General features: G+C 36.8%; 1 protein-coding gene across 2 annotated transcripts in view; it reads right to left on the bottom strand.

Annotated features, from left to right (window-relative positions):
- Positions 1–9,520: 9,520 nt before the first annotated feature.
- The window catches only part of LOC126248506 (host cell factor 2), a 294,659-nt gene continuing 279,492 nt past the window's right edge, over positions 9,521–24,687 (bottom strand). Inside the window, exon 17 of one of the 2 annotated variants that reach the window (XM_049949544.1) lies at positions 9,521–9,884. In XM_049949544.1, coding sequence (XP_049805501.1) covers positions 9,868–9,884 — 17 coding nt within the window. In that variant the 3' untranslated portion in view covers positions 9,521–9,867. Of the gene's footprint in view, positions 9,885–20,943; positions 22,422–24,687 lie in introns of those variants that run through there. The other variant, XM_049949543.1, reaches the window with a different exon arrangement.

A 24,687-nucleotide genomic window follows, 5' to 3' on the forward strand; every position in this document is an offset into this window, starting at 1 on the left:
TAACGCCACTCAGCTGAATGGTGTGAAGAAGTTGCCATCCTGCAGGTGCCTAGGAATCTGTCACAGCTTATGTCTGTACAGAGATACTTTTGAAGCGCTCAACAAATACGTGCACGTAGCACTGAGGGTGCTGTCGAACAGGGGGGCAGGAGGCGGTGTCTTAAAGGGACACTCGGCCATTTTATTCATCCACATGCCAATTTAGCATCTTTATATGCTTACGTACCAATGTTGCACCCCGTCCCCCCCATGACCATGCCACAGGTGGTCTGAAAAAGCATAAACACACTTGGTACTTAAGATTTCGTCGTCTTGTTGCCATTTGCACAGCAAACTGTCGTTTTCGACAGCACAATATATGGGAATCAATCTCCCAACGGAAGGGGTGGTTTCATTGACGTCCTTTTTGCCACCCCAAGGCCTTTTGTGTTGATTCCGAGCGGAAGTATGCGTGAAATGTTTTCCTGAGCCACTGAGATGTCAAGAGAGTGAAATGTGAGGGGGTGTAGCAACCTTCCCACCGTGAAGCACATCCACGGTGGTGTTGGGCAGAATTTTGGTACCAATGTGATATCATTAACATGCCAATTTAGCATCTTTATATGCTTACGTACCAATGTTGCACCCCGTCCCTCCCATGACCATGCCACAGGTGGTCTGAAAAAGCATAAACACACTTGGTACTTAAGATTTCGTCGTCTTGTTGCCATTTGCACAGCAAACTGTCGTTTTCGACAGCACAATATATGGGAATCAATCTCCCAACGGAAGGGGTGGTTTCATTGACGTCCTTTTTGCCACCCCAAGGCCTTTTGTGTTGATTCCGAGCGGAAGTATGCGTGAAATGTTTTCCTGAGCCACTGAGATGTCAAGAGAGTGAAATGTGAGGGGGTGTAGCAACCTTCCCACCGTGAAGCACATCCACGGTGGTGTTGGGCAGAATTTTGGTACCAATGTGATATCATTAACCCATCTTAAACCTCACATGAACTTCTGTGCTCTGACCTTTGGAGATTTGTAAAGAAGGAAAGGGGGAAAAATGCAGTTTGTAGTGAAAATATCCAAATCAAAAGTGAGGGTAATCTTGTTAGCGATCAAAAAACAGTTGCAGACACATTCAACAACAATTTTTAACAGTAACAGAAGAAATAGGTTTACAAGGGTCCATGAAGCAAGCCATCAATCTTTTGAAAGCTAGAGTACCTGGTTCAGTACAACACATGAAGGTAAAAACAGTCACTGTTCAAGAATTTGAAAGAGTTATTAAATCCCTGAAAAGTAAAAACTCTGCTGGAATTGACAACATTTCTAACAAATTATTAAAACAGTGCTCCAGCTATGTAAGTAAAGTCCTTTGCCATAATTTTGATGTGTCACTTAAGCAAGGAATAGTTCCTGAGAGGCTTAAGTATGCAGTTGTAAAACTGCTGTATAAGAAGGGTGATAAGACGGATACTGCTAACTATAGGCCAATATCACTACTGACAAGCTTTTCAAAGGTTTTAGAGAAACTAATGCATGCCAGGATAGTTAAGCATCTCAGTGAAGACAATATCTTCAGCAAAAGTCAGTTTGGATTTCAGAAAGGTTTGTCAACAGAAGATGCAGTATTTGCATTTACTGGCAGACTCTTGGAATCTATCAACAAAAAACTGAAAGTGATTGGCATATTTTGTGACCTAACAAAAGCATTTGACGGTGTATATCACCAAATTCTTTTACAAAAAGCTGTACATCTCGGTATAAGTGGTGCAGCAGGGAAATGGCTTGACTCATATCTGTCAAACAGGAAACAAAAAGTTGTAGTAGATAGTCAAGCTGGTGTCCCATTATCTTCAGAATGGGGTGCCATCACATGTGGAGTGCCGCATGGCTTAGTTCTGGGCCCCCTACTTTTTATTATATTTATAAATGATCTCCCTCTCTGTACGGAATATTGTAGATTCACCATTTTCGCTGATGACACTACACTCCTTATTGATAATTCAGTAGATAAACTTGAGGTAACAGCAAATAAGGTTTTAAATGAAACGGTGAACTGGTTCGAAATTAATGGTCTTTCTTTCAATTACTGTAAAATAAACTACATTCAGTTCCGCACAACATCCAAAGATGAGGAAATAGTGGTAAAAATAGGTGAGCAGACAATAACCAGGGTAGATTCCTCAAAATACCTAGGCTTGCATATTGATAGTAAACTGAATTGGTCAAACCACATCCTGGACCTATGCAAAAGACCAAGTTCAGTAACATACACATTTCCAGAATGAGATTTTCACTCTGCAGCGGAGTGTGCGCTGATATGAAACTTCCTGGTAGATTAAAACTGTGTGCCTGACCGAGACTCGAAATCGGGACCTTTGCCTTTCGCGGGCAAGTGCTCTACCATCTGAGCTACCGAAGCACGACTCACGCCCGGTACTCACAGCTTTACTTCTGCCAGTACCTCGTCTCCTACCTTCCAAACTTTACAGTAGCTCTCCTGTGAACCTGCAGAACTAGCACTCCTGAAAGAAAGGATATTGCGGAGACATGGCTTAGCCACAGCCTGGGGGATGTTTCCAGAATGAGATTTTCACTCTGCAACGGAGTGTGCGCTGATATGAAACTTCCTGGCAGATTAAAACTGTGTGCCCGACCGAGACTCGAACTCGGGACCTTAGCCTTTCGCGGGCAAGTGCTCTACCATCTGAGCTACCGAAGCACGACTCACGCCCGGTACTCACAGCTTTACTTCTGCCAGTACCTCGTCCCCTACCTTCCAAACTTTACAGAAGCTCTCCTGTGAACCTGCAGAACTAGCACTCCTGAAAGAAAGGATATTGCGGAGACATGGCTTAGCCACAGCCTGGGGGATGTTTCCCGAATGAGATTTTCACTCTGCAGCGGAGTGTGCGCTGATATGAAACTTCCTGGCAGATTAAAACTGTGTGCCTGACCGAGACTCGAACTCGGGACGAGACGAGGTACTGGCAGAAGTAAAGCTGTGAGTACCGGGCGTGAGTCATGCTTCGGTAGCTCAGATGGTAGAGCACTTGCCCGCGAAAGGCAAAGGTCCCGAGTTCGAGTCTCGGTCGGGCACACAGTTTTAATCTGCCAGGAAGTTTCATATCAGCGCACACTCCGCTGCAGAGTGAAAATCTCATTCTGGAAACATCCCCCAGGCTGTGGCTAAGCCATGTCTCCACAATATCCTTTCTTTCAGGAGTGCTAGTTCTGCAGGTTCGCAGGAGAGCTTCTGTAAAGTTTGGAAGGTAGGAGATGAGGTACTGGCAGAAGTAAAGCTGTGAGTACCGGGCGTGAGTCGTGCTTCGGTAGCTCAGATGGTAGAGCACTTGCCCACGAAAGGCAAAGGTCCCGAGGAGTCTCGGTCGGGCACACAGTTTTAATCTGCCAGGAAGTTTAACATACACATTGTTTCTTCTTACAGAAATATGGAAACCATGAAGTCAGCGTATTATAGTTACTTTCATGCAATTATGGCATTTGGAGTTCTATTTTGGGGAAATCAGCCACTGGCTAAAAAAGAACTGTGTGTACAAAAAAAGATACCATAAGGATCATGTGTGGAGTCCATCGTAGAGCAACATGCAGGAATCTTTTGAAGAAGTTTGAAATACTTACAGCCACTGCGCAATATATATTCTCTTTGATGTGCTTCATAAGTAAAGAAAAATCCATCTTTAAGCTGAATAGTGCATATCACAGTCACAATACTAGAAGGAAACATTATAATCCACTATGAAGAGCCAAATTTGAGTATGGTGCAGAAAGGAGTCCATTTCAGTGGCAGTAAGATTTTTAATGCCCTCCCTTCAAGAATTAAGTGTTTGGTAGATGATGATCTCTTTAAAAAAAAAAAAAAAAAAAAAAAAAAAAAAAAAAAAACCTTAAGGTAGTTCCTATTGCAAGAGGATCATTTTATACAATAGGAGAGTTCCTGAACTACAGTGTTTAACATTTCTTGTATTTTAAATTAAATGTAAGCCCAAATTTGTATTTGTAATACCAAATATTTTTATTGTAAACATATATTTTGCAATATTTATTTCTCTGTAACACTTATTATCTTGTAATCTTTATCTATCTCTAAAATGTATTTTTTGTAGTGGGACCTATGTTACTGTTTACTGTTTTTGTTTTTTTCATGTATTACTATAAATTCTGGCCAAAAGCTTGTAAAATTGACACGTTCCATATCCTGTGATAGTGTCACAACATGAATCACCAGAACAAGAGTGAGATAAATAAAATAAAATAAATAAAAATAAGACAGTTCTGCCTCACTGCAGATTACAGGTGCATCACAGTGTGGGAATGAAATAATAGAGCTATTGGAAACCTATTCCAAAGTTGAAGTACAAAGGATACTATGATTCTTGTGGGCAAAAGTCTCGGTAGGATATGGACAAAATGCAGTGTTGTATCTAGCTGTAGTGAAATGCTGCCAGCAATTTGTCCAAGGTCACACAGGCATGGATCATGTCAATTGGGAAGAATGGCAATCAGCACTGTGCACATATGAGAATATCCGGGCAATTGAGGAACTGATTCACAGCAGTCGCAGATTTTCCAATGATGAGGACATTCACACAGCAGTTCACCAACAGCTCTGACCAAGGAAAGGGATTTCTGTCATCCAGGAATTGAACGATTGATGGAATACTCCAATTATTGTTGACAGAGACTTGGTGACAATCTTGAAAAATAGTCCCATGTATCTATATCCCTTTGAAGTTTAATGGAGCATTCTATACAACTTACTGGACTTGATTAATCCTTGCAACACCCAATGCATGGACCGAGGTCTTTCTCGTTTCAATAAACTGTGTGCTACATCCAGTCACAGTGTGCCTTCAAGTATACCAAACAGTGTCAATGGTATTGCTTAATCTCGTTATTCAGCTTTTGTATTTACTTGCATTAATAGCTGCTCTTTTGTGGGAACTGATGCACATCTCAATAGTAGTGCTTGTCCAGAAGAGTATGAGGCATTATATATTATCAATTCAGCCATTGGATGCAGTTAGACGATGGTCTCGTGACAGATATGAATGGTAACAAATAATTCAACTGATGACTGACAGCATTGGTCTGCTCTGAATAACAGTTAATACCATCTCTTGAATATAATGGATAAGGTCAACGTGAATTACTCCAATTCCTCTCTCAAATATTGGAGCATCAGGTTTCAAATATTCTACTAATCGAGTAGAAATATCTCTTTTAACAGCTATCAGAGCCTGATGCATTTTGCTGTAGAGGTTCTCTCTCACAAGACCCTACACTTTAATACTGCTACTACATTCAGCAATTTATATAGCTTAATGTGTGAATTTTTAGTCATGCTCATGCTACCTACATTGATATGCATCACAGGTACACTACAGCCATCATAAATGATTTGGCAGACAGTTTAGACAGCAGTCTGCAATTGTTTGCTGATGGTGCTGTGGTGTATGGTACATTGTCAAAGTTGGGTGACTGTAGGATACAAGACAACTTAACAAAATTCACAGTTGGTGTGATGAATGGCAGCTAGCTCTAAATTTAGAAAAAATGTTCAAATACAGCATCAGTAGTGTCCTGCTTGCGTTTAAATATCTGATCATAACATTGCAATGCAAAGCAATACGACATGGAAAGAGCATGTAAGGATTGTGGTAGGGAAGACGAATGGTTGAATTCAGTTAATTGGGAGAATTTAAGGAAAGAGTAGTTCATCTGGAAAGGGCACTAGAGGAAGTTATTCTTGAGTACTCATCTAGTGTTTGGGATTCGTACCAGGTGGGATTCAAGGAAGACCCTGAAGCAATGCAGATGCAGGCTGCTAGATTTTTGTTACCGGTAGGTTTGAACAAAATATAAATGTTATGGAGATGCTTCAGGAACTGAAATCGGAATTCCTGGAGGGAAGTCTGTATGTTCCTTTTCCAGGCACACTACTGAGAAAATTTACAGAACCAAAATTTGAAGCTGACTGTAGAACGATTCTACTGCGCCAACATACATTGTGCATAAGGATGACAGAGGTAAAATATGAGAAATCATGGCTCATATTAAAGCGTATAGTCATTTTTCCTTTGCTCTATTTGCGAGTGGAACGGGAAAGGAAATGACTAGTAGTGGTACAGGGTACCTTCTGACATGCACCGTATGGTGACTTGCAGATTATGTATGTAGATATAGCTCATTTTACTTAGACGTACAAAATGTGGAAATTGATAATTTCAAAGAAGGTAAAAACCTTTGAAACTTTAATGTGTTTACTCACTTTGCTAGGATTAATATATATCAGCAAGTATGAAAGCATGGTGAAAAGTAATGGGTCTGAATTTTTTTATGTGAAAACTCTTAAAGCTTTTAAAATAAAACTAATTTTGTCAAAATCCTACATCTTTGTTCTTCATGGCTACATATTTGCTTCTGAACATAAGTCACCCTGGTCATAAACACATTTCTCCCAGAGGGCAGTTTGTTGACACTGTCACCATTAAATTCAGGTTCTCAAAGGTGTTATTTAAGCTTTGGAAATAGATGAAAATTAGATTCAATGGTGGATGATCAATGACAGTGAACCCAAGGCATCAGATTGTTGCAAACACAGGGTTCGTGTGCGGTCTGGCAGTTTTATGCTGAGAGAGAGAGAGAGAGAGAGAGAGAGAGAGAGAGAGAGAGAGAGAGAGAGAGAGCTCCACGTGTGGATGAGCTCTTCTATGGTTAGAAACATGATTACAGCACACTGTTTCTAACACACTGACATAATTACATACACACTGCCATGTCACATGCTACACTTTGGAGACCTCTAGCAGCAGATGTTGCAACTTAGGTCACTGAAGTGGAGAAAGCTGAGCGAGTAATATGCATGACATGTAATACCTCAACCGACACTGACAAGAGAATACAAAATTCGGAGGCATGACTTTACAGCACACCCTCATATATCTTATCCCTGCTATGCATTTCACAGTGCTTTGCAGAGTATACATGTAAATATATGTTGTGCACATTATGTAGGAACACTTCAAAGCTTTCAGTTATTTAATACATAAAGTGTCAAACATTTTACTTCTCATCAGTCTTCCTTTTTCTGCAATACTACTCAATATCGTTATTTTTAGAGTAAATAATTTCAAAGCATAGAGATTTTCACATGTGGCTCTGAATTGTGTTGGATTTGACACTTTTGTTGTCTCTGATAATAATCAAGATTCAATAGCTAACATGTTAAAATGTCACACTGATAAAAAATTATATTAAGTGTAATGAGAACAATTGCTAACTCCAATTCCATTACATGATATCACACAGTCAACCTGAGTGCTATAAGTGCTAAGACCATGTTTATATGCGTTGAGCCTGCCGACGTCATATCTACCCATGTTACAGGGTGTAAGTTTTATTGGGATTGGGTTGTAATGTGTAGAGTTTTTGTCCAAAACACATTACAAAATACCATTTATTCATTCTATTCAACAGCTTGGGAACTGCATTGGTTCTACATTAGTAACATTCATCACTTTCACAAATAACTAATGTGAATAAAACATATATAAAATTAAAATTAATTTACAGGAGGGAAAATTCTATGAAATTATGTACCACATTTATCAAAACAAAATACAGAAAATTTAAACATTTCAGTAAATGTTGATTTGATATGAAAGCAGCCATATGTACTGTACAAGATTGAACCAAGACTAGCTCTAGGCTTTAAAAATATGAATGCTTCATTCATAGTTAAATGTTCAAGTTATGATCACTTCCACAGAGGCATTAGGTAAGATCTTAAATTACTACTATTTTCAATTCAAAAACATACACAAATTCGGTATATATCAATGAGGCAGTATAGTTTCCCACTGGACTACTATTTACACAAATCAGATTCAATTCTCTGTTTTACATCTCTGAACAAATAAAAATTGAACAGATATGCAATACAACGAATGATACGTAACATTCGCTAAACAAAAAATTTATGAATGTTTATTTATTATGACACAGTAAGCACATACAATATCGGGAAATTTTTAAGAAAAATTGGTTTATTCTAACAATCAGTGTCAAAATCTTACTCAAAATTCAGCAGCAGAAAGTGAAAAAGTTGCACACTCAATAACACCAGAGAAAGGGGCACAGGAATATAAACCATCAAAAATCTACAATGATTTATGATGCAAGCGAAAATTAAGCCACATGTACAGGAATGCTTGGTAAACATTGTATTTTTGTGCAAACATATTTCATGTCTTCAGACGCACACTATGGACAAACAGAAAGAAGGCTGTGCCTTGCAGTCACATTAATTGATATACATTTCTTTCACAGCAGATGTAATTCTGATTTTCACTTGAAAAGCATATATACACTCACAAATAGAAACAAACATATGAACTCATCAGGCTGAACTTCACATTACTTTTTCCAACAAATTAATGTGTTTCCATGCCTAAGTTATATTTACATGTGCACATTAAGTTTATCATGATTACTTGAGGTACATAAATGATGAAACACAATTATTTTCTTATTGTAAAGATGGAAAATTGTATTTTTTTCAATTGGTGCAACATACACCGTTTTCATATGCTCTTAACAATCATTAAATCAAAATTAATGACATAATGTTTTAAAGGTCTTCTAAAAATTCCATTTCAACTAAGCTTTAATTGCTATAGCACATGTCTCCTCAAAATTATATAAATCCCTTCTCTGAACATTTTTTAATGTAATTATGATTTGCATCACTCCAAGATTCTGAAAGTAAAATGGCTATAGAAGCACTCTGATACAAACTAATATAGTTATAGCTTTTATTGTAACCCATTTACGACCAACCAACTGGACAGAAGCTGAATTTTTGTAATATGTGATGGTAGTTAAATTCCTTGGCAATAAGTTGACATGAAAGTTTATTAGAAACAGTGTATTACTTGATTACGCATTTGTTTTGCAAATGAAATTGGTCATGATCTATGTGAATGAAACATCCTAGCATTCACCTCAACTGATTTAGGGAAGCCACTCACCTTTCATGATATTGGTCCCACTCACAAAATGAGATCTATTTGAAGTCTGAACAAATGATAGGTACTTTTAAGCAAACTGTAAATTTCAGACTGGATCTTTCAAAAGTAAGTGGGATATATGCTGACCAGCAACAGACCTGTATTAATCACTTTCACATGAATTTCTAATAGAACATTTTAAAGCTTCTGCCAGCCAGTTTACCTCTCTCCTACTTTTCCATATTCTCATGTCGGTACAATGGTACCACTGGGAGAAAATGAATGGCTATTTTTGTTTGTTTCATGAAAAAAATTACTCTACAATGGAGTTTACAATGAAATGGACCATCTATATATAACAGTGTGCCAGACAAGAACTCAAAAACAGATCTTCATCTTCCACAGGTACTTTAACACCTAGGATCACAGCAGGGAGTGCTGTTTCCAAAACAGGTACAGACATGAGTGTATATTCTGGTATGTCTGGCAGTTATTGACTCCCAGTGTGGATGATAAACTGGATTTATTGAAAAATATTTAGCTTTACTGTAAAGTACAATAACTCTTATGAAACTTTCACCATATTAAATAAAACTGTAAATTGAAATTTCTGCAGCTCTTAATATAAAACAGGTGAACAGTGGTGCTTTTTACACACCTATTTTTGAAAAAACAAGAAGGTACGGTAACACTGTTGAGTTAAGACATGAACAAATTGTGTATAGAAAATTTATAATGTGTGTACCAATCAGCCCTGCATTCACATTAAGTGGCAGTCATACTGCCAATTCCAATATTCACTGAACAGCTTATACAAGTGAAGGGACGTCAGCATGCTGAGTAAGTCATCGCATTATTTCTTGCCTGAAACTGTTGACAACAAAGACTTAATTTCATGTATCAATGAGGGGAGAGGGGTTACATAAGATTTATGGTCAGAATTTACTTTCCAAGTATTAATTAGTTTGTGACAGTTAATAAAGTTAGTTGAAAATATAAATTGATGGCTACCACATGCAATGAAATAGTATCTATTACTGGAACAAGGACAATGAACAAGTCCCACAGCAGCATACAAACAGTTAATAAATTGAGAAACATATAGAAAGTACGTATGAATTGGTGATGGCGATGGAAAGAACTTCACAATCCTACGTCATAATATTATGAAAGTGCAGTAAAAAACAAAACAGAAACTGTTAGAAAATGAGCTAGCAGTAACTTAATCTTTTATCTGCATCACTTTTTCTATTCTAGTACATATGACATCTAAGAGTTCTACTTCCTTCATTACTGTTCCAGCAATTGACAAGCACGCACTCTTACCTTCAGTGAAAATGCGCGCGTGCGCGCGCATGCATGAACGCACACACAAACACGCACACACGCACACACACACACACACACACACACACACACACACACACACACACACACACAAATACATACTTTTTTGTTGTGAGAGTTGCATCCATCATTAAACTTTTTTTAAAAAAAATTAATATAACGTAAGACACTATAATGTTATAAATACTTAAAAGGGCAGATCTCAAATGATTTATTTCAATCGCGTCACTCTGCATAACAATGAAGACTATTTTCTAATCTATCAAGGATGCTACAATATAGAATAGCCAATGAGAAAAATTAAATCGCACAGAATGATTACTCCATGAATGGAATTTCCTGGTGGTAGTACAGTTCAATATGTACCACTGTCCCACTGGAACAGTATCCCTGACCTAGGGATGTTAAATATGTATATTAAACTAATGTATCTCAACCATTCTCCATAACATTATTGTATCTAGTCTTCAAATTACACAAAACTTATCTTTTTTAGCCAGAGATTGATATAATTTAGGCAGTCCACAAGTTTCCTTTCTGTGGGAGACGTAGTATACTGTTTTTCAAAATTCTGCTGCACAACGACTATACTAACTCATTATTTATATACAAGTTTCACTGTGACTATTACACCATTTTCAGTGATCATTTTAGATCTTACAGTATAGCATCACGGAGTGCTTTGTTGAAATTATTTTTCAGTCTTTGTGCCGTTGGAAATCATTAGAAATTTACACATTGTTCTCACTTTTGTATTCGGAACTACTGACTGAATGTAGGCGGCAATACAAAAGCGAGCAGAGCATTCCATGATGCACATTGTAAAATACAAAACGATCATTTGAAAATGATGTAACAGCCAAAATAAAACTCACTGTTTACAAACAAAAAGTTAATAAAGCAGTCGTCCTGCAGAAACTTGGGAAACTATATATAATTCCTAAGCAGTACTGAAACCTGTTTTCCAAACAACATGCCAATTTCATGTGTATTCCCATTTAAAACACATCATATTCTGTCATCCAAAGCATTGCAGCCACATAATTTATTTTGCATTTTAACTTCCTAATAGCATAAAAATAGCTGCATAACCATATGAATGCAGGGCAATGAATAGAAATGTATTGATGACTTCAGTATTTCATTTTTCTATTCCTGAAAATGTATATTTAATGACATCATACAACAAAATTTAAAAAAATTATGAATGTTTCAGGAGTGACAAATTAGCAATTTCATCCCACATTTCTGAACCACACATTGGACGTACTGCACGTTCCAATAACAGCTATTCATATCACATTGCAAACTGAGTTACACACATCTCAAATATTCCGAATTGGGAATCCTTTTAACCCATTCAAGTCACTGGGATTTGGCAGAAAAGAACCTATAGTTCCACAAAAACCAACCCTGTCCACTTGAAATAGACGCGTAGAAAAATTGTCATTAAGCCTGGAAAACTATGCTCATCTGCTTCTTCTAACATTTAATTCTACTAATATTAGATTCCCTTAGATTCAGATAACAATGGTTGACCTCTACAAATTTTTGTGCACTCTTCTTACAACTATAGATGTTGAATACCAGATGAGCTGGTCATCTCACTTAGACACACCACCATCATCAAAGGTTTCTGTTATTTGTGTGACCGCTGGAAATAATTTATTCCCATAAAATCTGTGTTGACAAGTGAACTCCATCATTTGTTAACATGTCCTAGTAAACGGGACATTAAAAGCCCAGAGAAAAGTCCTATGTAGCAACTGGCCATCCTCCCACTCCCCTACCACCTCATGTGAAAATTATCGAGCCTATAGCAAGAAATAGATATGCTTGTGATGGCTCAGATGTACGAAAGACATTAAACACAATCAGTGAAAAAATAAAGTGGACAATATATTTTAAAAAATTGAGAGGTAGTTTAGTAACTCCTTTGTTCACTAAACGCATGTGGCCTGAGGGTGCCTCAGTACTGACCACATACAAATAGGGCAGTTTTAAAGGGGGGTTTGTTTATTGAACAAGAGGGGGACAGAAATACTGGATGGTCCCCTAGTGGACACTAACACAGAAAACTTTTCAAATACTAACCAAATCATGATGAAACCATCTTTGGTATCTATCAAGTATTGTAGCAGTTCTGCAGAGAATTCGGCTCTTAGGTCAGTATAGTGAGACAGCCCCCAGACAATACAAAGGCTGCAAAATAGTATCTTTCAGCATTTCACACCAACTTAATGTAATTCCAAAAGTATTTTACTTTAATTTGGGTAGGTTACAGGCGATTTCCCTAATTTCTCCTTACAGCCAAAACACAAAGCTCACTATTAACAAATTCATGACCAAATCATTCTTTCGGTGCGTACAGTGCAAGAATATTGAAATAAAACCTTGAATGAATGGTAACCTTGCTCGTCTTTTGTTGTCACTTATTTACTTATTTTAAAACAGTCATGCAATAAGAAAAAAAAAAAAAATAAAATAAATAAATACTTAAACAGCTTATGTCTTTGGTGCCCAGTATGTATGTATGTATGTATGTATGTACAGCAAACTAATGATAAGAATGTTTCATAAGTAATACAAAAATGGAAACTTCTGTGTACTATTTCTCAGCTTAACTGCACACACTGATACAACCCAGATTAAATCTGTTAATTTTTATTTCTGTATGCTTCAAATTTCATTTTTACAATTGAATTTATAATTGAACTTGTTACATTCTGTAAGACTTTACTTTAAAATTCCCAACTGCATTTTATAATAAACAACTTTATTTCATTGCAAATTTTAGTCCATGAATTATCATCACTCTCAACAATTTAATGAATTATAAATATTTTCTGTAAATTCCTCACTTTTTATGGAGACAAGCTGGAACAGCTGGGCTTGAAAGACTGATGAAACTAGCGTCTAGTCCCATGTTATTGCATAACCAAGTATGGAGAATAAAGAATACACTCCCTCCTGGTAGTACATACAAGATAATTACATAAAGAATTTTTGTTGTTTATGTATCTTTGCAGCAGAGGTCAACAATATGCTAAAACTACCTTAAAGATGTCACTACAGAGGCAAGGAAGCACACAGTTCTAAAAAATCTACTGAACTACTGATACTCCAATTATCAGATTGGTTTTCAGGGGGGAGGGAAGGCAGTGGGAAATGAAAGTGATCAATAATCAGCAAAAGGAAAGGAGGCTGTGTAAAAGTGCGCAACCAAAACAAGTAGTGAAACAAAGATGAAAAAGTTAAGTCAACAGGAGGGGACAAGGTGGATACCTGAGATGCAAACATGTATTCAACCTCAAACATGATTTCCTGTGTTCTACCTGTTTTTGTTGCACGTAACCCATAGATTATACTGTGAGCACTCATATTCAGCCACCTAGCAACCAAAGAATGAGCTAACACTGCACAGGTGAACCAATATCGTAGGAAGTGTAGACAATTTCATTTTATTGCTAGCCTGCTTCAGATGCTATGGTGCTCTCCTAAAAATGTGTCAGATATTGTGACAATTGGGCTTAAACAAAAAGTACACTGAACTTTAGAGAATCTTAGCGCATGGCTTTGTTGACAGGAACCTGACATGTTTCCGATACCATCCACTAGTGCAAACAGCTCAGCAATGCTTCATGTTAAGACTCTGAAGTCTGATATTCAATGTGCCATCTGCTCCCTTATTTGGAGTGGTAGAGGAATGTATCCAGTCTTAACTAATAGGCAATGAAATTTGTTGTTAAAATCCGGTACATTGCTGAGATTGAAAGCTAGTACTTAAGTTACTAACTGAATTCTAACAAACCCGTGAGTGAAGTATTTTAACAGACTAAATAGTGATTCACACAGCACACAGTATTTATGCGACACTTTGCTTCTGTCTACTACATGGATTACAGAAATTTCATAGTTTTATACCAAAAGTACCTACCATTGTCAACCTGTGAAAACTTACAAAATAGTGACTTTAGCAATACAAGAACATGGTAATGCACTGGTTCACTACATAAAATGGCAATGTAACAAATTCTGTTATGATACAATGTGTCTCCAATGCTAATAAATATGAGGCTGTTACATATAAACAACGTGAACTGGTGAATTTTTCACTACTACTACTACTACTACTACTACTACTAGTAGCAATATTTCATTTCAATCCCAGAACACTTACTGTCCACCAGGCCATTGATTCCATTTTCCCCTGGGTCTTTTAGTGGACAAAATTTCAATATTCTAAAGTCCAATTGTAAAATGCAGAAAACATGCAATCATCTGCAGCTTGATGAAAGTCTCTAAATTTCTAATGCTTGTTGAATTTCATTGTTAGTGATTTTAATAACAGGCAGTCTAAGTAACTGATTATTTCTTCAATAAAATAAATAATTTTCTTTATTAAATGGAGCACTTCCCTTTCATTTTATAAACTATATAAATGATCAGTATTTCACTGCCATCTGTTTGTAGCAAAAGTTCCTAGTCACTGTAGCCATTGTAAACAGACTACCCAAATAACACAGGACTATTATATGTAATGCAAGTAGTAAAGTTAATGACTCATTGTTATAGTTGAATCTCATTCTTCCCTCGTCCCATCCACTGATATGCCACTATTGAGCTGCAGTGCTAGTATAATATAGTCCATAGGTGGTGGTGGTGGCTGTGTGTGTGTGTGTGAGAGAGAGAGAGAGAGAGAGAGAGAGAGAGAGAGAGAGAGAGAGAGAAGACAGTGTCCATCTGTTCATTAGTTAGTTCCAGAGGTTCAGCAACATTTACAGTCTTGTTTATGTGCCTATTGACTGTTCAACATACATTACAACTATATTATTTACAGTCCACCCAGGACTTTGTGTTATCAATCTATGAACTCTTATTTGTGTATATACATTGTCAAAAAATGTATCTGCAAAATCTTGAGAAATGATATATTTTATACACACCTGATGTATTGTGAGGAAAGTTATGTTTCTTTGATCAAATTTGGAAGTGGGGCAAATCCACATTGCGGAGTTCTAGCACTATCTAAATATCTAAAACAGGGAATCGTGAAATTAAAATTCAACATATAAGCATGTTTATGGCTGATCAACCTGCTTCATCTACAGGAACAACACCATGCCAACGAAGTTTAGCATATTACACAGTCCCCATAACAGTGATTAGGCACCTTCCCTTACAATTCTTTATTTCAACAAACTCTCCTGAGGACATCTTTGTATAAACCTAATTTGGTAATGGTAATCATTATATACTTGTCACTGATAAACAATGGAAAGGAAACATGAAATACAGTATCTATATGAACTGATCATAGCATTTCCAATCTTAAAGCCAACTTAAAAGTTATAATGCTATAGATTTGCTTACTTGATTTGGGGGAGGGGACCAAACAGCGAGGTCATCAGTCCCATCGGATTAGGGATGGACAGGGAAGGAAGTCGGTCATGCCCTTTCAAAGGAACCATCCTGGCATTTGCCTGAAGCGATTTAGGGAAATCACAGAAAACCTAAATCAGGATGGCCAGATGCGGGTTTGAACCATCATACTCCTGAATGCAAGCCGAGTGTGCTAACCACTGTGCTACCTCACTCGGTAATGGTATAGATTTTGTGATGCAATGAAAATCAAAGGATTAACATCACTAGGCAGACACTTATAGTACCTGCTATGTCAATATCAATCTACAACCGGTAAGGTATCTAGAGCTTAAACATAAAGTAACATTTTATTTTTATCCTGTTATATAAATAGATGTGCCCAAACAATGGGTCTCATGGTGAAGGAATGTGAAACTGAATGATGAGATCCTGGACTTGACACAATGATCCTTGGATAGGTATTCCCTGCACAGCCATCAGAATGCCTTTAACCTGCTTATCAACTTTGGGTCTAAATATATGTGACTTCCATGATGTTGATTCTTATGTCAACCTTCACACAAGTAACTACATGCAGTTCTTACTACTGCCATACAATTTAGATAACCTTCTGACAGTCTCATGTGTGGCCTGGTACACAGTAATGATCCTGAGGTATACTGATAAGTGCATGGCTAATTCAAAGCTATGTATTCAGTTCTTTAAAACGCAGAATATGCCAGGGAACACACTCATACCTACACATTTTTTTCTAATATAACTGAAATACAAATAAAATATTTCAAACTGCAGAAGTATTTTTATTGATGGCTACTTATTGTTTCACACCTTACTGACTGCCAGAAATTCTCTGTTGTTCTCCATTAAATAATAATTTCATCCGTATTCCCTCAGTGTCATGTGAGGACTCAGTAACAAAGTACTATCATTCATTTTAATGATATGGCCAAATGGAAATCTGATGTCACTTTACATATGATTTGATGTGCTGAGGAAATTCTGTACATGTACAAAAAAAAAAAAAAAAATCTTTTGCATATTAGCTTCTGGAGAGTGTTGTAAAAACACTTTCAAATTAATTAATAATATCTTGAGTTAACAGCAATCTGTGTGCAATATATCATTATTTAACACACTGACTGCCACAGGGCTGCTGGCACTCACAGCAGAGGTTCACTCCACTCACTGTGTGCCCCCACACACTCCACTCTGTTTAGATGATCTGTAAAGTTGGGAAAAGAAAGTTTCCATATGTTGAACAATGTACAGTATCCAAGTTCCTGCACACCAGAGTCAACTAAATCAGGAAATACAAATCAATGCGCATTACTGCATTATATATTTTACTAAACATAGTGGAGTGTGGTGCCACCAGTGGGCACATGGCATTGAGTGTAATCTTTGTTGTGCCGATTGGCATCATTGTGGCAGATAACATGTTAAGAAGACAATAAGGCTGGACTCTCTCTCTCTCTCTCTCTCTCTCTCTCTCTCTCTCTCTCTCTCTCTCTCTCTCTGTGTGTGTGTGTGTGTGTGTGTGTGGGGGGGGGGGGGGGGGGGGAGTAGGAAACCATAAAAATTATTGTAACAAACATGGATGTGCTGGTACTCTGTAAAAAAGAACACAAAAAAATTTGTTTTCTACTGACTGGTGACAGTCAAAAGCAATGATCTGTTAACATATCCTGTGTCTATCAAACAAACTATTCCTTCTTATCTAAACAAAAACAAATTTGTAGTAATGCCACATTGATAAGCCATACCACTTTTTAAGAAATAAGCAATGCCTTTACTTTAATCTCACAATATACTTTGTACATTAAAACATTTGTTTATAAATATAATATATTTAATAAAAATGTGTCTCATGTACAGACAATAATAATCAATAAAAACAAAATGCTGGACTTTAAGAACATGGCTACAGGGCTGTTTTCAAGCAATGAATCAATAGTTTGATGAAAATAACAACAAATGGCAGTGAACATGTAGTTCTCAGTGTCCCATTGCAGCACACCAAGGCAAAGGGAAAGGAAAGGGGAGGGGGATTTTTTACACGAGAAAAATAAAAAAAAAAGCTAAATTAATATTTAAGCAGCCATATACATTAAAATATGTTCTTCTCTGTCATATACATTAAAATCTGTGGCTCAGTGTCAGCATACTACTTCAGTTTCAGTCCCAAATTGACTCTGAAGAGTCAGTGAGTATAATGACACCACAACACAATCATAAATATATTAACAAAATTACACGGTAACCAAAAAATGTACATAGAACATGCACCAACAAAGGGACCAAATATTAAATAAATATATCTAAAGTCTTTGTGCTGTGATGAGGAGAATTTAGACACACAACATCATTTTAACATAGTTGCGCATGCAGCCATCTTATTTGGGCCACTAGATAGCACTAACACACTAGGAAGATGCACTGCTTCTTTTCTTATTACACACATCTTATGAGCTTTACAATACTTTAACAGCCATTATTAAACATTGTAGTTGTCATTGTTTCTAAAAAAAGAATGTTCCCTCTCCTGCCTCACAATTGAGACTATAAGAAGAGCCACACTCTCTCTAAAGTATTTCTCGTCAAAGCCAAATGAATTCTTGGATGTAGTAAAACTTAGTCATACTACTAATTTCAGTCATATTCAAAGTATTGCACTGCGTTACTTAATAGCTATTTATGTAATTTAAGTCCCGTGTGGAACTATGATGATGAAGTCCTCTTACCCTGAAGGTGACATCAATTTCTTATCCCTGTTACTCTGCTGAATGGCATGCTGAGTGATTTCATTTAAAGCAGCCAGGATTATTTTTTCTTATTACTATTTTATTGTTATGATACCATTACAGAACAATTACATACTCAAACAGCAGGTCTGCAATATGTATGCTCTGGCAACTGTTGGTCTGATGGGCATAATCAGTCAATGGTGACAGAAGAAACACTAGATTACCAAATGCAGAATGTGTATGTAGAACACCAATAAGGATTATGTATCCACTGTATCTCTGCATTTCTTTGCATGCATCAGTAAGAGAGCTTACATGTGGTGTTTACACAATATACTGCACTGAGGTGTCTGGTATTTTCTGAAGCTTGCCACATCTCACCCACATATCTACCTTGTCCACTTAATGCTTTGCCTCTCCACAAACCGTTGTTAGTTCTACAACATAGTTTCTCCACTTTTTTCTGGAATAAAATTAATTCCCATCCCACTTAACAGCTTGTTAAGGACTATAATGCTTGGTCTACAATGCCCCAGTGTCATTTAACACCTTCATTTTTATTGATAAGCATTATCATCACCTAACTTGAACTGAAGATAAAACCAGAGTAGCTTCATCACTGTGTTGAAAAGAGCGACTAGGACAGACACCTCATACACTCTACTATTGATTCAAGTGGATGCTGTAAACCTCTATTCAATTACACAAACACCGGAAGACTGCCAGGTACAGTAGTAAGAAGAATAGAAATGGACCACCTATTTCCTCTATTGTTCATGATATTCCATAGGCAGTTCCTGGGCAATTATTTTCTACGCTGACATAAATATCGCTGTTGTTTGCTGCTTGAACTGCAAATTATAACTTGGACATACTGCGTGCAGCATTTCATGCAGCAATTGTTTCCCAATGCTGACTAGTGTGTTCTGAAGCTGCTTCAGACACATTTCTGAATCGGATTTAAATGATTTCTGACAAGATTCAAGCACAATGAGTACTGGATTTCAGGCTTTAATTAAATTTTCCAATGCAACCAACAATAATTTTGTTTGTCTCCTTTACTTCACACTCCCAGAAGCACAGAACTTGCACCACAATAATGAGATCATTTAATCTCAAATGCGAGGCAATTCTCAGCAATAGCAAATTTACTGAGATGTTGAATGTTCTTCACATCTTCATTTAACATTTCTTACAGTCTATTCAGCATACAACATCCTACAGTCATAAGGTACACAGAACATACTCTGTTTTTGGAGGCCTAAAAAGAAGAGAATAAATGAAAAACTTGGTGGTGGTGGTTGTTGGGATGTTTAAGGGACACTAAACAGCGAAGGTCATCAGTCCCCCATGAAAAACTTGGTTTCCTGACTATATCAGACCCTTTTACAAAAAAGGTCAGTTACGCTTCGTTAAATATGATCTAAGCCTTTAATACCTGAATTATACTGCATATCACACAAGTGCCACATGCAGGTTTGACAAATTATAAAACTGTATCAGGAAGATATAATGACAAACAATATTACACCCGATTCAAGCACCTTGATACTAGCATCTTAGCGCCAACACTGAACTTTTAGGACAGTGTAATAAAAGAGACAATTGAGATTACTGTGCCAATGAAGGCATTCAATATGCTTAGATCTTTTGGAAGGAAGATAAGGATTTAACTTTCCTTTGATGAAAGAAGTAATTAGGTATGGAACACAAGCTCAGACTTGGTCAAAAATTGATAAAGTCCTAGCAAAAACCTTCTGTTACCTTAGGCAATTTAGGGAAAACATGGAAAACCTAATCTGGATGGCCAGAGAAATATTTGAATCCCCCATCCCCACACTGCTAAAAAATCAAAGTACAGTGTCATAATCACTGTGCCGTCTTGCTTGGTATATGTGCAGAAATTGTATGAATTTAATACAAAGAACACCAGGGGAGCAGACTTTCAATGAGATACTACTGTCAGCATCAGAAACAATCATGACAGTACACAGCTTTCCCAGTTTACAGTTTGGAGTCCTTACAGCAAAAATTGAGGTCTTTCCTCAGCACAGTAAAAAAGACAGATGGATAAACTGTTAAAATATTGCGAAAAATGACAATATCAACTTGGGTGCAAAGTCTAAAGCCATGATATAATAAGTTCCTTTCAGTTAGTATAAATGATAAAGCTCACCTCAGATTTTAATGTAATTTTCCATGTAATATTTTAATGTATCATTTATGACTATGAGAGTACAGTATCACTACAAAAATATATGAGTACTTTTTATAAATAATTAAACACTTTCGTTCTTTCATATTATAAGCTAGCTGAAAATAAGTTAAAGCCTTTTTTTTTTTTTTTTTTTTTTTTTTTTTTTTTTTTTTTTGAGAGAGAGAGAGAGAGAGAGAGAGAGAGAGAGAGAGAGAGAGAGAGAGAGAGAGAGAGTTTCAATTAAAGTGGGGCTGGTTGCCATTTATTTTATAATCACTTATGCATCAAATACTCAGGACAAGTCATAAAATTTAAATTCTGGCTAGTACAGCATACTGCAGCTTTGTTAGCACTGACTCACTGAGTAATGTGTGAATGCACTTTTTGTTTCAATTCTGATGTGTTCTATTGTAACAGTACAGTTTGTTACCCATGTTCTGTTCTTTACACTTCACGATTTATCTACTCTGGAAACCTTAAAATAAAATTGCAATTGGTCAGCTGAGCGTGAGTGAAAACTTCGTCTTTACACAAAAATATCATGTTTCCACAGAATCTTCATCCACCTTGTGCTGCTCCTGTAAACACTTCCTTTAACATGTGTGATGCCAAAACTACAAATAACAGCAAGCCATATGGCTACACTGTGTCGTGATGAAGCACGAATCCTCTAACTGCCTCTTCTACATTTGGCTTTGCCAAGTAACATAAAAACAGCAGCGAGTTCAGTTTGTACTGCTTTTTTGTTTTCAAATATTCTCATACAAACATCTAATCAAAGAAAATGTTCATATTAAAATTATGATGGTACGGTTTGTGTAAAATTCTTTTTACAAACTAAAATTAAAAGCAGTTTCTACATATATGCAAAATCATTACAGCAAAATTATTCCGCATTCTTACGTTTATTTGCATGTACACTTTTCTGTCACCTCAAGGGACACTACATAAAATATATAGGGGCAAGAGAGAGATCAGCATGAAAAGACGATGGAAGGTGGGTGAATATATTCCAGTAAGGATTCCCACTGCTCTCCAATATATTGAATTCAATGCCTCACAAAAGGTCTAAATTAACACTTTAATAAATGTAGGGGCAGAAATGTTGTTCATGAATAATTCAGCCTTTACTACACACATATCTGTCCACATCTTGGTCAATTAGACATACATGAATATTAATTCAAATACAATTTAAAATGTACTTCAGCATTTTATAACCTTTGGAATAAAACATTTTATCATATTCAGATAAAGTGCTTTATGTTGAACATTTAATAAGAATAGATATTTCTTTGACACAAAATTAATAAAATTATTTACAAAATGCTGAAGCTCTATATGCTCCAGTGTGCAGATAAAGATTGTAACACTGCTGTACTTCCTTGGTGTAAGAAATAACACATTTCCACAAAGATAATCAAGACAGCTGCAGAAACTTTGGACAAAACACAAATTTGCAGAATGCTTGAATTTATCAACCAAGCTTCACAAAAATTAAGATGATGTAACTGAAATGACGAGTCTAGATACCATCACAAATTGTTTCTGGAATTTATTTCTGGTTCGACTTAGAACTATTTGCACAAGTGTTCCACAACTCTCCAAACAAATGTCATTTTCAAGACTGGTCTTCTGGTTTTCTCCTTTTTGCTGGATTACCTGCTGTGGCAGTCGGTGGTTTTATTGCTGCCTGTCGTTTTAGAATGGCTGGTTTGGTTTGTGGTGTTGTATCTGAAAAGTGCACGATTATTTAGAACCTGCAAATGCATGCAATATTGACACTATCATAAGTGGCCGTGAGGTGAAAGCAGACAGACTGAGAATATTATTAAACATCAGAAGACTATGAGACGAATCTCCTATTTCCAGAACATGTGCCACTATGTGCAGAAGAGTAATATTCTCAGGGCAGTCACTGTTCATACATCTGACAGATGAAGAACTGAAGTGGCCAGCACAATGACATAATATGAAGAATCCTTACATTCCTGGGGCCCTTTATACAAAATCGAAGGAAGATATATCAATGCAGCTTTCCTGAGCAAGAACTTTCTCTGTTCTGTATAAGTCCATAGAAGAAAAATAAAGGATTTCTGTCCAAAACTTTTCTGATATATATGTATGTGAAAATGGATCCTAAACATTTCTTGTGAATGCCTGTATAACACATATAAACATTACAAATTAAAGTACTGACATATACTGTTACTACAATACTAACGCCACATTTCCAGGAACAGTAAAAACCAAAACTCTAAAGTATCATGGTTGTGGCTCAAAAAGATATGGCAAAAGTAGTCTTTGGATTTGAAAAATATATCACAAAATGTTGAGCAACATTTGGGGCAGTAGCAAAAATTAATGAATGCATGTCATTTCCTCACTGTCCATACCAACTAAGAAGATTTATTTTTATAGCTTTTCAGACCACTGTTAGAGACAGTATATAATCAATGCATCAAACACACAACAGCACCATAAAGAAAAAAAAGAGGTGTGTGTGTGTTTTTTACATTATTTGTTAGTAAAATACAGTTTTCACTGGGAGATACACCTCTTGAGAAGATAGAAAACTGACTGCAGACCTGTGAAATGTACTAATCCAAAATTCACTTTTAGTAATAAGTCCTACAGGCAGTCCAAATGCACACAGTTGGACGACTTCCGAGTCTACCCTAACTGAATACGGGTTTGTATTTAATTTCCAGTGAGCTCACTGATTAAGGCTACATATGTATGTTCGAGTCTTATGACTGGTGAAGGATGTATAAATTTAACAATTCTAGCATTGCAAAAATAGCAGAAACTTACATCCACATACTTGTCTAACTAAAGTTCACTTAATACGATTCATTCTTTTAAGGCTTTGCTACCTTGTTTCCCCATTGCAAAAATAAGCTTTGTAATATTGCTACTTAGTTCCGTGTATTCCTACTTTTATGACTAAACTCTGGATAAAGTTAGTCATCCACACTTTAAGTAGCTCTTTCTGTAAAAGATAACAGGAAATACAGAGTTTGTCACAGAAGTTTTGACAGTAAAATTCTTCAGCAAACCAAAAGTGGTAGAGTGATGTGGTTTACAGTAGAAACAGGGGTGAGTGACCTCAGATGATGAGTACAGCTTGGCTTTTAATGATGAATACGGCTTGGCTCAGTTGCCTCTTGGCAGTGGTAGACTGAGGATCGGGTTTCACATGTAGTACGATTCGAGATGTAGTGGCTCATCAAGCAGCAATATAAAGTCAAGTTTTGCATTAAACATGAAAGATAAGACTCTAAGATGGTGAGCCTGATTCAGATAGCTTTCGGCAGGGGGTCATGCCCCAGCCAAAAATTTATGAGTGGCACAAGATGTCCTGGAAAGACCAAGAAAGTGTAGATGACAGGAGCAATTTGTGCGTTCATAAATGTCCCAAACACACAAAAATATGGAGAAAGTATGAAAAGTTTTGAACAGGAACTGACAGTTGAATTAAGAATGATAAAGGATTGCAATATGCTGATCTCATGTGTTTATCTAATTTTGAAACACTAATTGGTGATGAGAAATGGAGATGGTACCAAAAATGTGAACTGATTAACAGAAGGAAATCAGTCTGGTGAAGTGTAGCGAGTAGTGGGAAGGCCACACAAGTGACCCTAATACTTCGGGACCAAGCAGCAGCAGCAGCAGCAGCAGCAGGTAATGAGAAATGGATTTTTGAGTATGAATATAAATCAGAGAGACAAAGCAGTAAGTGGGAAATGAAAAATTCACCTCACCTGAAGGAGACCTGCATGAGCACACCCAAGTTTAGGGCAATGCTAATAATCATTTTTGACTCCACGAGTATGACAGCAGTAAATATGTACCTCAAGAAGAAAATGTTAATGGCCAGTTTTATACTAAAATCTTCACTCAGTTGTGGGATAGGGTGAAACACAACAGGAAAGACATTGTGAACAACTATATTTTGCATCACGATAATGGGACAGGCTGTCCATCCCTTGTCATG

The sequence above is a fragment of the Schistocerca nitens genome, chromosome 3, assembly GCF_023898315.1.
Source record: "Schistocerca nitens isolate TAMUIC-IGC-003100 chromosome 3, iqSchNite1.1, whole genome shotgun sequence".
NCBI lineage: Eukaryota > Metazoa > Arthropoda > Insecta > Orthoptera > Acrididae > Schistocerca > Schistocerca nitens.